This window comes from Sarcophilus harrisii, chromosome 4 (genome assembly GCF_902635505.1).
Source record: "Sarcophilus harrisii chromosome 4, mSarHar1.11, whole genome shotgun sequence".
NCBI lineage: Eukaryota > Metazoa > Chordata > Mammalia > Dasyuromorphia > Dasyuridae > Sarcophilus > Sarcophilus harrisii.
In genome coordinates, this window is record NC_045429.1 from 159256630 (window position 1) to 159270157 (window position 13528).

General features: G+C 36.7%; 1 protein-coding gene across 1 annotated transcript in view; it reads right to left on the reverse strand.

Moving 5' to 3' along the window:
• PDE7B (phosphodiesterase 7B) overlaps positions 1-13528 on the reverse strand; it is a 168482-nt gene that overhangs the window by 13542 nt on the left and 141412 nt on the right. Inside the window, exons 8-9 of the mRNA XM_031964224.1 lie at positions 5414-5505; positions 2172-2316 (exon numbers count right to left, since the gene is read on the reverse strand). Coding sequence (XP_031820084.1) covers positions 2172-2316; positions 5414-5505 — 237 coding nt within the window. The remainder of the gene's footprint in view (positions 1-2171; positions 2317-5413; positions 5506-13528) is intronic.

A 13528-nucleotide genomic window follows, 5' to 3' on the forward strand; every position in this document is an offset into this window, starting at 1 on the left:
AAAGTGAGGTAATTGATATTAGGGCTGTAATTATGGGTGAGAAATTGAGGAAAAATACAACTGGTCAAATTAATATTGAGATAGTAACTAAATGAATGATATTGGGAGGAATATACCAGACAGGTGCTCTGATGAGTGATAGCTTTAGAATCATTTCCTAGGCTCCTGAGAGGAATATTAAGCCTACCGAGTTCTGGGGATCTGATCTACAAGTGTGTTTTGGGAAAATGAGTTTAGAATTTATATTACATATAGGGTTCTATTCATTCTTGGCTGCTGTAGCCATCAATATTAGACTGGGTCTTCTGACCTGTTATGTCATGGTTTGTTTTGTTTCTGATACTGTCACCTAAGAACAAGGAAGAAAAAACATGACAGAGCCCAAAACAGAATTATCAGGAAAGAGAGAGGTTCTGAAATTTTCCTACCTAGAGGCCTCCTACCAGTTCAGGTAAAAAAGGAAGAGTTTCTCTTTGGGAAACTTTGGTATGCATATTCAGTTCCAGCTCAGTAGCTAATTAAAAGGCTTTTCATCACTATATAATAAGCTACAGGAAATAGTAAAATAATACATGCACATGGTCTGAGGTGGGGGGGAAGATCCATTAAAAATGTCATGTGCTTAAATCCAAACTCTGAATCAAAACAGAAATTGTCAATAGTTTTTATTAAAAATTTTTTTTTTACCATTACTCTATAGACAAACATTTTTAAAATTGTTTGAAAAAGTTTGACAAGACTTGTTAAATTAGTAAAAAGTTTGCATATGCCAAATTTAAAATGAATTTCTTACTGCTTTCAGTCTCAGATTTTCGGAGTTTTACCTTGCCATTCCATAAATGCCTACCTTATTTCCAGTAATTAACTTTTATTTCATGGGAGAATCAGGAGAATAACAGATGCTTATGTGAACTGGTAAACTTCCCAACTCACCCCCTTCTCTTATAATGTACTCCAAGCTGGGCTAAAATAACAGTACAGTAAATCTTCTGTTATCTAGTATTCTATGACCTGGAAAACAGTAAAAATCTGCTCTTTTCTTTTGGCTTTTTCCAGTAAGTACAATAATAGCTCACATTTTTCAGTGCCTTTTACCAAATGCTTTATAGAAATACACCATTTGCATTTGAATTTCATGGCAACCCTGGGAAAAACTTTTCAGGGGGAAAATTGATTTGCAGAGAACACAAAAGGCCAAAGATAGGATTCACATCTAGGTCTCTTGACTACAAAGTCAGGACTCTTTCTATAAGCCATACTCCCTCTAGAAATTGATGGTTAATGATGTTAATAATGAAGATACTAGGGTTCTTTGAAAATCCTAGGGCATGGGGCAGCTAGATGGTGCAGTGGATAAAGCATTAGCCCTGATGTCAGGAGGACCCGAGTTCAAATCTGACCTCAGACACTTAACACTTCCTAGCTGTTTGACCCTGGGCAAGTCACTTAATCCCAATTGCCTGAGGGGGAAAAAAGAAGGAAAAAAAAAGAATTGTGTTGGCAGGAATCTTGATAATTATCTCACTTTTATTTTGTAGATGAGGGAACTGAGACCTAGATAAGCAAAGTGACTTTCATGTTCACACAAGCTAGGAGCTGAGCTGGACTAGAACTGCTCCATCTCCTGATTCCCAAGCCAGAGTTCTTTTCAGGGAATCACACCGTGTCCAAATGTAACATAAAAATTTGCTATATGTTTAAAACAGGGATTGATCAAAAAGGCTCAAAGCAAAAGAAAGCTATTCTTCTCCCTTTGTTTTGTGTTAAGATAGCAGCCTTTTCAAACAGCCAAGGTGCCATGGTGATAACCTACCCCCAACACATGTGAAGTATGACGCATGTCAGGCTGGTGGCAGCCCATCGGGGGCATTTTGTGCGGTGCTCTTGGCTCATTAAGAAACAGCAAGTGAAGCATTTTCCAAACAAGGGAAATGAGATCCTGCCAACTGACAGACATGAAACAGAGATTCTTTATAGGGACATTCAAAAACATTTTTCTCCCAAGTGTGTCAAATCTTTTAATAAAGTAGGTCACAATTCTAGACCATAGGATTCAACGTACCCTGTCTTTAATCAGCTCAATCTGTGGTCCGCGCCCCTAAGTGTTTATTTTATCAAGGAAATATAAACATTTTACATTTCTTTCTCTTCTTCTTCTTTTTTAAATTTACCTGAAGCATAAAATGTCGGTCCTCAGCATCTTCCAATCTCAAATTCTGATTGTTGAGCTGATCTCTCAAGTGGGTCAGGAATTCATTCTGCCGGTTGATGTCCGTGGCCTTGATGAGGGAACCCAGCTGTTGTTCAATATCCTGTCTGCAACCACCAGAGAGAAGATAAAAGACAAACACAGTAGCAAATCTTTTTGAAAATGGGATTGATTCTTTCATCACCCAACAGTTCTAAACTACATCCTTGATAGCTCATTCTATTTATTACAACCAGCAGAGGAATACCCTTTTTCCTTATTGACCCATTATTATTAGTAATAATACTTAGCATATATATATATATATATATAGACACCATATATTCACATATACACAATATATATCTATATATTTCTATACATATCTATTTTATATATGTATACGTATGTATATATCTTTCTGGAGAAGGAAATGGCAAACCACTCCAGTATCTTTGCAAAGAAAACCTCATGGTCAACATTATAGTCCTGAAGTGTCGGACACAACTGAATGACTGAACATCAACAATATAGTGTTTTAAAGTTTGCAAAGCACTTGATGAGTGCTATCTTACTTTATTCTTACAGCCACACTGGGAGATGGGTGCTATTATCATGCCAATTTTATGGATGATGAAATTAAAGCAGACTTGTCCAGGGTTACACAGCTAACGTGTGTATGGTGAGATTTGAACTCAGATTTTCCTGAGTCCAGGTCTAGTGGTCTATCCATTTGCACCATCTAGCTGTTTCTCTCTGATCAGGACTGCCCTTGATATGATGAGATATCAAGTAGTGATGTCTATATAGCATTAATGAAACTCTAGTAAATAGGATTGGGATAGTAGGTGACTCATAATGTCCATATGTATATATGTGTGTAGGAAACCCAAATCTAGAAATCAAATCCAGTTACATGCCAGAAGGAGAGAACAGAAGGCTTAAAAGAGTCATCAGGCTTTGGTCAGGGCAGGTAGTAAGAATCCAAAGGAGCATTTCTCAACTCTTGATTTGCAACACAAGCAAAAAGCAAGCAATAGCAATACTAGTAATAATGATAGCTTACATCTGTCAAGCACTTTACAGTTTATCATGTGCTTCCACATACATGATCTCATTCAATTATATATATTATCCTACCAGATGTCTTTCAAAGCATTTCAGCCAAAAAAGGCCCATAAGCATGTTTTTGTTTTGAATCCATGGTGACCTGCTTACTGGGAAATTATTTCCTCCAAAGAAAAATACATGAGTATAGCATAACTATATGTATTATAGGGACAAAGCTGGGTCATCCTTGGATTGATTCTCCTCTTTTCCCTTACTCTCTACTCTTTTCCTTTCTTTAGGGGTTTAGTTTGTTTCTGTTGATTGCTTTTCTTTCAATCCTTGGAACTGATTAAATAGAAGCCACAAACTTTCATGCAGCTCTTTGCACTGGTATTTCTTGGTCAAGGGGTGAAAAAAGTTAATCAGAAATGATGCTTCAAGATACTCCATACTCTTTGGAAAAGTGGAATCAGAGGATCAGCCCTTTAGCACATTTAGAGGCCACTTAATCACTCATTCCATACATAGTCAACTCATTCCATACATTACATACTCCAACAAATTACATAGCAATGAGAAGAAAAATATCTGAGAAGTCAAATAATTTGACCAGGGCTAATATGTTTTTGATGCTACATTTAAACTTAGATTTCCCTTTAACTCCAAAACTTGATTTACTATTCTGTACCATTTAAGCAGCAGTATATGCTAAAGGACCTGAAAAAAAAAACACTAAAAAATAAAACATACTGTGCTAAGATAGTCATTTTGTCAGGATATGTTCTTTGAATTAAATGTAATGTATAGGTATGGATTATGAACTAATCACATACCACTAATCTCCCTTAAGGCTAGCATCTATTAGATGCTATATTGGAGAATCAGAATTTAAGAATGTCTTTGGAAGAAGGCATATCTAACTGGGTCCATATATAGACAGAAATTATGTCTGTGGTCTCATTCCCTCACCAAATGTATTAAAAACCATATATTGGGAAACTCTTCCCTCCTACTCACCCCACTCCCTCAACTTTTCATCTTTTTATATGTTGTCTCCTTCATGAGGATGTAAGCTCATTGAGGGCAGGAACTGTCTTTTGCCTTTCTTAGTGCAGTTTCTGGCATTTGTTGTTCAGCTATGTCTGACTCTTCATCATTCTGTGGACCATACTCTCCATGAGGTTTTCTTGGCAAAGATACTAGAGTGGTTTGTTTATTTCCTTGTCCAGTAGATGAGGGCAAACAGAGATTAAGGGCTTTGCCTAAAGTCACACAGTTAGAAACAGACTTCTTGACTTCAGATCCAGTGCTTTATTCACTGAGCCATTTAGCTGCCTTCTCTGGCACACAGTAAGCACTTAATAAATGCTTATTAACTATATTTATTCTTCTGTTTTTAAAAGTCCCATGTGCAAAGTTTAAATATAGAGTTTTTACTAGGGCCAGTATGATCCCTTTAAAAAATTTAATCTTTAGCAAAGAATTTTGAATTTTGACTCCTACAAAGATAACATAACAAAAATGCACAATCTCATCTTTTGTTCAGTCGTGTCTGACTCTTGGTGACCCCCATTTGGGCAGAGACAGTGGAATGGTTTGTCATTTCCTGTTCCAGCTTATTTGACAGATGAGCAAACTGAAGCAAACAGGGTTAAGTGATTTGCCCAGAGCCACACAGTGTCTGAAGCCAGATTTGAATTTATGAGTTACTTTATCCACTGTACTCACCTAGCTGCCTCAAATCTCTTCTATACCTAAAATATCAAGGTTATAGCCATTTGTTGGTCAGTAGTCTTAAAACCTACTAAATGGCTGAAGCTTGAGAATGCCTCTTTATTTTTATAAAAGAGGTACACGGAGAACCATTTTGCTAACCTAAAGCACAGGATTTTGGTGGTTCTGAAGGGTGGTAAAGTAGAGAGCCATACATTAGTAAATGCTATTTCTACCTGCAGATTATGGGCCCTTTATAGCTATTCAGAGAAATTTCCTGATTTCTGGTCTGCTGTGTCTGATACCACTGTACCCCCCAATTGACACTATGGTTCAGGCAAGACTGATCAACTGCTTTGAAGGCTGCCCAGAGCCTCGTGGGCTCTTTAGCCATCCCTGGAGTGCTGAGTGGCTGATCTCTGATGTGTCTGCATCAATATGTTTCATTTCAGTGGCACTTACGTCATTTCCTTTGGCAAATGTGCAAGGAGCCTTGATTCTCGAAGCATGCCAATTGTAGATCGCCAATGGTGATTCTCCAGCACAGACTCATTCTAGGGAGGAAGAAAATAAAAGCCAGAATGAGGGAGAGGACAGATAATGATCTCTCACATTGAACACGGCTGTGTTGAGTGCCAGAGAAGAATATTGTCTAGCCATTCCTACTAAGTGGAAAAGACTGAGAGTGATGGATAAGGGATATATATTTTTAGCAATAATCAGGCTTCATTAACAAGAGTGATCGGGCAAACTCCCTCCTCCCTCCAAAACAAAATCATGCAAGGACTTTTCTTGAATGCACTGTCATAGTGGTTATATTCCTGTCCCTACTCCATAGAAGGGACAGAAAGAGAATTACTTTCCAACACTAGAGAGTATAGGAATAAATGGAGTTTTCCTTAAAAATGATCAATAACATTTTTTGAAAACTATCAGCAAATATCAAATGTAATGGGGACAAACTGCAACCATTCCCAATAAGATCAGGGGTGAAACAAGGTTGCCCACTATCACCATTACTATTCAATATTGTATTAGAAATGTTAGCTTTGGCAATAAGAGAAGAAAAAAAGATTAAAGGAGAATTTCCATCTTCACCTGTTATTTTCATGTGTTTTCCCTTTTGACCACAATGGAGAACAGAGAAGCCATTATGGTTATTTGCAGATGGCAGGGCCTCATCATTCATGTTTCTAAGCATGACACAGAGAACTTTTAAGGCTGACACAATCATCAATTTAGAACTAGGAGCTTGGTCCAATTTCATTTTATAGATGGAGAAACTGAGACCCAGAGTAAATGACTTGCTTAAGGTCATACAAGAGACAGCAATTGGGACAATATTGAAACCTGTATTCTTTGAATCCAACCCCAGTACTCTTTCTGCTGTATTACAGCAGCAGGATAAAAAGGAAATTAAGACCATGAGGATGGGAAAACAGCCAGAAACCTCTGATTTTTATCTCTGATTTATCCTGCATATAATTAAAAAAATTTTATTTCCTCTAGTTACAAGTAAAAAAAAATTGGTTATACATGCACATTCGTTTTTTAAAAAACATTTCATTATTTCCTTATGAATCATGTTGGGAGATAAAAATCTTATTTGTATATAATCTTATTTATATTTAAGTGTTTTCATGTTATTGGCCTCTTCCTCCACAAATTAGCTGGTGAGCTCATTGAGAGTGGGATTGTCTTTTGTCATTCTTGCATCTTTCAGCACAAAATTGCTGGGATATAGTTGGCACTTAGTTGACTGACTGGCACACAGTAGTCTTTTAATAAGTCTGTGTTGAATTGTTTTGACTAGTATTGCCCAAAATAATGAGCCACTGGACTGGCTTTAAAAGACAGACAAGATTCATGATGACCAAGCCTAAATTTACCTTTCAGATGCATCACCAGGAGAGTCGTGGGGTAAGGCAACACCATGCAACAGAAAGGACTCAAGAGTTCAAGCCAGAGGTCTTAGGCTTAATCTTGGCTCAGCTACTTATTATTATGATTTTGGATAAATCATTTAGCCCCTCTGGGTCTCAGTTTCCTTATCTATAACATTCAGGGTGGAAAAAAAATTAATGAAAGGATTGGATTGGTTGACTTTTGATTTTTCTTCCAGTTTTAAATCCTATGCTTACAACCACGGCTTTAGGGCAGCCAAGTGACATAATGAATAGAGTGCTGGGTTTGGAGTCAAGAAGACCTGAGTTCATGTGATTCTGGTTAAGTTACTTAATTCTGTTTCTCAGTTTCTTCATCTGTCAAATGAACTAGAGAAGGAAATGGCAAGCCATGCTAGTATCTTTGCCAAGAAAACCCCAAAAGGGGTTGTGAAAAGTTGGATGCAACTGAAAAACAACAAATTTGTGGGAAGTTATAATTGTGTGCTTTGTGTGTACTTCTAAGTATTTACCTTTCCCTTTCCTTGCTCTGTAAACCTTATGACTGATTTTAAAACATATTTACAACTCAAGACTTAAGTTTTCTTATTTAAATTTTCTAATTTGTCTCATGAGACAAATTAGGAACACTTGGATTCAAATCTTGCTCTGGTATATTGGCTGTGGTATGGGGCAAGTCACTTAACTTCTCAGTGTCCCAGGAAACTCTCTAAAGCTATAAGTTGCAGGGTAGATGCCAATCAATCTGCACTGGTGGAGGGAATTTCCTTATCTGGGAGTACCCTACAATGATGACATCACAGATCTGATTAAAAAAAGAGAAATAGTTTCATAAATGGCACTCCTTTTTTTATTAACAACATTAGTGCCATTAGCAATGTGGACCTCTGCGTTGCCTCATTATCACGTGGCAGTGGTCCTGAGTTCTCCAAGACTATGCCAGAGAAGAATATTATCTAGCCATTCCTACTAAGTGAAAAAGACTGAGTGATGGATAAAGGGTATGGTCAATCAACAGTTATTAAGTGCCTACTATATGATCAGGCATTGTACTAAAGCTAGGGAGTTAAAAAGGAAGCAAAAGACAGTCCTTGGTCTTACAATTTTACTGTGTTTGTTATTTGAAGACCAGCCTGGTTAAGCTTGGAAAAGCTCCCACCAGAAGGCTGGTCACAGCAATTCTGCTCTAAGTCTTCTAAAGGTGTGAGTGGATTGCTACAGCTTCTTGAAGCCACAGATGAAAGTTAGATGGATCATGTAGACCCCAAAGATATGCAAAGTTAGCACACCCCAAATGTTGATAGGGGCTATTTGTGTCCAAATTGTGGCAAAGCATTCTGAGCTCACATTGGTCGGACCAGCCATAGTCAGTCACCTTGCAATTGGACTCTAATATAGTGATGTTACTTTGATTCTCTTCAAGAACAAAGGACAATAACCAACTAATTGGATTGCAAAGGGCAGAAATGAAAGGACAACCCAAAGGAATGTTATCACAGATATTCTGAAGCATTTTAATAATTTCTTTCTTCAGGTTTTAAATATATACGAACATTCTTAATTTCTCACCTGATCCTTAGGGTACTTATTATATAATTCTCATATTTTCAAGGAACCATTACTCCCAATAATATCCATGAATTGGCCATGATCATCCAAGAGATTTTTCTCCTTATTTTCATTAACCTATTATCATCTTATGGACATGATCCTAACAGAACAAAAGAAAAATTAAACTATGGCGGACTAGTTTTATTTTTAAAGAATCATGGGACTAATAGATCAGTTTAATGTAATGGATGTCTTATCTTGGTATGACATTTAATTCATCAGCTCATGAAATTTTACTTAAGAAACTAATTCATATTGGCATAGTTATGAGTGCCATCACATGGGCTTTTAAAAGGGCCACAAATTGCAACAAGAGTTAATAATATATGACACAGTGTCCCTCTTGAATAGAGGGAAAATATCTGGAGAGTTGCCTCAAGCATTGTTATAATGTCAGCCTGATTTAACATCTTCATTAATAATATTTGAAAGGAGGGAATAAAAAAAGGCATTTATGAAATTTACAAGGGAGACTTAATTTGTAGGTAAACACTAGGAAAATTGATGAGACCAGAGTTGTTTGAATATGACAAAGAATAAACCCAAGTGGCTACATATCACAAAAAATGGAAATATGCACCATTTGGGGAAAAATAATTATAAATACAGGCACTCCTCATCTTATGAACACTAAATCTTTGAATGTCCCATATAAATGAAACATCAGCCAGGACTATCCCAGGGGATAGGAGTAAGGGTTATTACACTGGTGAGATCTAGAAAATGAGAAGCATTCTTTTCGTTACCACATTCCCCAAAGTCCAAGTTTAGTTTCACTAATTAGTAGTACTATTTGTTTTTTTTTCAAGCTAGGTTATAGGTTATTCTGAGATGTTGCCATTTTTAACTTCAAAAAAATGTATTCTTACAAACTTTTGAACACAATCTCTTTGCAAATTGGGGATAAACTTTACAAAGCAGAGACAATAATTGGTCTTGATATTGCTTATCAGTCAAAGACATTTATTAAATGGTTACTCTATATGCCAGATCCTGAAGTAAATGCTGGAGATACAAAGAAAGGCTAGTGCATAAATTTTCATTCAGGAATGCTATACTATTTGGGATGGGATTGTAATCAATATTGTCCATGTAGGCCTTTATACATTAGGATTATTTTTGCCAGCCTTATCAGAAATGATAAATTAGTATAGACAGAGAATAACAAGGTTAACATTCCTGACAGCTACTACTTACATTTAGACCAGCTTTTTTAGATCTATTTACCTCCAAGACATAGCCCTACCTTCCTTGTTTACTACAGTATCCAACTAATTATTTATTTTTCCACCAAATTTTTTGCCCTTTTCCTCAGTGATTTCCGCATGGAGGTTGAGTTCCCCTACTAGGGGAAACCATGGACATAAACCACGGACATATCATCACTCCAAACTCTTCTCCACTTCTCTGCTTTCCCTATCCTTCGGCTTCCCATAATTAGTCAATAATGTCTTTTTTTTGTACTCTAAAATCCTTTACTTCCTTGATCTGCCCATGTTTGTTCAGCTAAGCTCCAGTTCTGGCTTTTCACATAATTTATTTTATCCATTTTTACTTAAGACTCACCCATGGAACACTGCTAGAGAAAATAACAAACTGTACTGACTAGGACTACTATAAACTTAGGCCATCTATTTTCAACTGCAACAATCCTTTAATTTATTTCTTATTAACTCTCTTTAGCATTTACTCACATCCATATTATCTTTAATTGCTTCATTTATTTTTACAGGCCCATTCACTTTCACTGAGACTAAATGGTCAATAGGTATAAGGATTCTTTTGAAAAATGAGTTTCTACAGAAGAAATGATAATAGAGAATAAAAAAGATAAGTTCAATTACAGGTGAGAAGAATTATCTAATAATATAAAAAAAGTCACAAATCTCTGAAAAGTTATACTAGGAAAACATTTCTTTACTTTTGTCTTTAAAAATCATTTGAACACTTTCTAGTCTCCCATGCCAACCTAGTCTGACATTTCCCAATCATTACATTCACAATAAATAATACTGGTCATATTTAAATTGAAAGGTGAATATATGCCTTTTAGAGCTGCAAAACCAATATACATTTCATTTGGGGGAGGGGGTAATTTAGGAAATTAAAATCCTCCACAAATGTTTAAGCATTACTAATTTTGGTAGCAAAATAGCTATTTTGTTCTTGACTTTTAATGAAATATCAGTGCTTCCATGTTTTAAAAATAAGAATGTCTTTATTTGGAGAGACAGAAGAAGAGGAGGAGGAGGAGGACAGAAAAGAGGAGGAGGAGGACAGAAAAGAGGAGGAGGAGGAAAGAAAGATGAGAAGAAGAGAAAAGAGAAGAAAGATGAGCAGAAAAGAAGAGAAAAGAAGAAAGATGAGAAGAAGAGAAAAGAAAGATGAGAAGAAAAGAATAGAAAAGAAGAGTAGAAGAAAGATGAGAACAGAAAAGAAGAAAGATGAGAAGAAAAGAAGATGAGAAGACCAGAAAAGAAGAGAAAGGAAGAGAAGAAGAAAGATGAGAAGAAAAGAGAAAAGAAGAGACTTCTTCTAATGAGAAGAAGAAGAAGAAGAGAGAAGGAAGAAGAGGGGAGGAGGAAAGGGAATTAAAAAAGGAAGAGAGAAAGAAGAGAAGATAGAAACAGCGATGGGAGGGAAGAGAGGAGAGAGAAAAATCGTCTTTGACAATGGTTCAGCAGGAATTTATCAGGCAATGAAGCTTTAAATGGTGTTCTATTTATTGGGTGCTCTCTTCTGATTAAAATAACAGCAAGCCTGATGTAGATAATTGACTCATGGTGTACAACTAGAATCAAAGTTAATTACAATTTTTAAATATATAGTGACATAGAAGGAAAAACAACAGGGAAACATTCTGTGCCTTCATTTTTAATTGCCCAGAAAAAATAGAAGTAAAACTGCATTAGCTAACGAAGCCTGTTTTGCCCTGTTGATGTCCTTCCAAATAAACTGGGGAGGCTTGAGACCTTGTCTTTCCCTTTGCTGGCCTCTCCATCCAAAAAACACAATAACAACAACAACAAACCTCTGTGATCTCTGATCGCTGAAAATAAAACTGTGTTCCTTAAAGAAAGCATCGTGGCTTTCTTCCTCTGGTGACTTCGTTTTCTTTTGTTCACCCTGCATCTGCCAATGAGATTACAACTATTCCCTTCCATCCTAAACTCTCTGCATGGGACAATGCCTGTAAGCCTAAAGCTCAGGGACTCCCAAAGTAAGAAATAGACACCTTATACTTAAACCTCAATAAGTGTTATCAATCCTTCCTCTTAGAGCACTGTCCTTAAGCTGGAGTTGGTGAATTTCTTTATTGCCTTTCAACATAATTGGTTTCCTTTGTAATCCAGTGGATTTTATTGTATGCATTTAAAAACATTATTTCCAGAAGTGGATCCCAGGCGCTTTATTATATTCGCGCTTTATTAGACTGCCCAGTGAGGTACATAGCACAGAAAATGGTTAAGAACTCCTGTACAAAAAGTTTCCTTTCTTCCTCCCTCCTTCCCTTTTTTCCTCCCTCCCTCCCTTCCCTTGCTCCCTCCCTCCCCTCCCTCCCTCCCCTCCCTTCCTCCCCTTCCTCCCTCCCCTCCCTTCCTCCCCTTCCTCCCTCCCTTCCTTTCTTCCTTCCTTCCTTCCTTCCTTCCTTCCTTCCTTCCTTCCTTCCTTCCTTCCTTCCTTCCTTCCTTCCTTCCTTCCTTCCTTCCTTCCTTCTTGTCCTCCTGCCTGTCTTCTTGCCTGCCTGCCTTCCTATCTTTTTGCCTTTGTTGCTCCTTGTCTCTTTTTTCAGAAAAATACTTTAAAGGTTGTCAAAATAACATAGAAAACAATGTATATTTTACACAAAATGAAAAAAATCCAAATACTTCTTAAATTGTACTTGAAAAATTTATTGTGGCATGGAAGTGATCTTTTACTTAAAAAAATTATTATTTTCATGTGATCCTCACAACAATGGCCTGGTGTAGGTGCTATTATTATCACCATTTCATTGAGGCTGAAAGAGGTTGTGACTTGCCCATTATTGATTATCTGGGGCAGTTATGTCCAACTCTTCATGAGCTCATTTTAAGTTTTAAGAAAAAGCTCATTTTCTTGGCAAAGATATTAGAGTGATTTGCTTTTTCCTTCTCCAGCTCATTTTACAGATGAGGAAACTAAGACAGCATTGAGCAACTTGGCCAGGGTCATACAGTTTTTAAGTGCCTGAGGCTAGATTGGAAGTCAGGTCTTCCTGATTCCAGGTCTGGAGCTCTATCCATTGTACCATCTAGATGCCCTCTAACAAAAAGCTAGCCTATTCCAAATGTAATATTTAATTTTGAGCTGAACCAGGTTGGCTTTCTTTAATAATTCAAAAAACTCAGCATTAATACATTAAACTATTTATTAATTGCTTATTGTGTCCAGAATACTATAATATGCTGAAAGGGTACCAAATTTATCATGGGTATGGTCCTGGAACAAACTCATTTATTAAGTACTTCTTATATACCAATCACAATACAAGTTTATATACTCTACTTGTACTCTATAAATCCAAGTAGAAAGAAACACAATCATTACCTTCAAGGAGTTTGCATTCTAAAGGTGAAAGACAATACATAAAGGGAAGCTTTTTTGGAGGTAGGAGTGGGACATGGCAGAGGACATCTGGAATATAACCTGGAGAAGCATAAAACATGGCTAGGCTGGGTATCATCCTTAAATGGAGTTCCTGGATTATAAGGTGGGTGGAGAGTACTTCTAATATATGAATTTCAGAACTAAAGTTGAGGCATAACTACAACTATAAATTTAAAAATATAACTATAATTCATAATGTCACACGATGAATGCATTTAAAAAGTACTAAACAAAGTGGTAGGTGAAGTTGCAGGGAAAAGGAAGGTCAAGGAAAGGTTCCCAGTGGAGTTAATGTTTGATTTGGATTTTAAAGGATGGATAAGAATTTAATTGGTGCAAGAGGAGGTAGGGCATTTCTGGTGTAGGAGGGCATAGACTCAGCAAAAACTTATCAAAAACTATGGGGCATATTTGGAGGACAGAAATAGTCTAG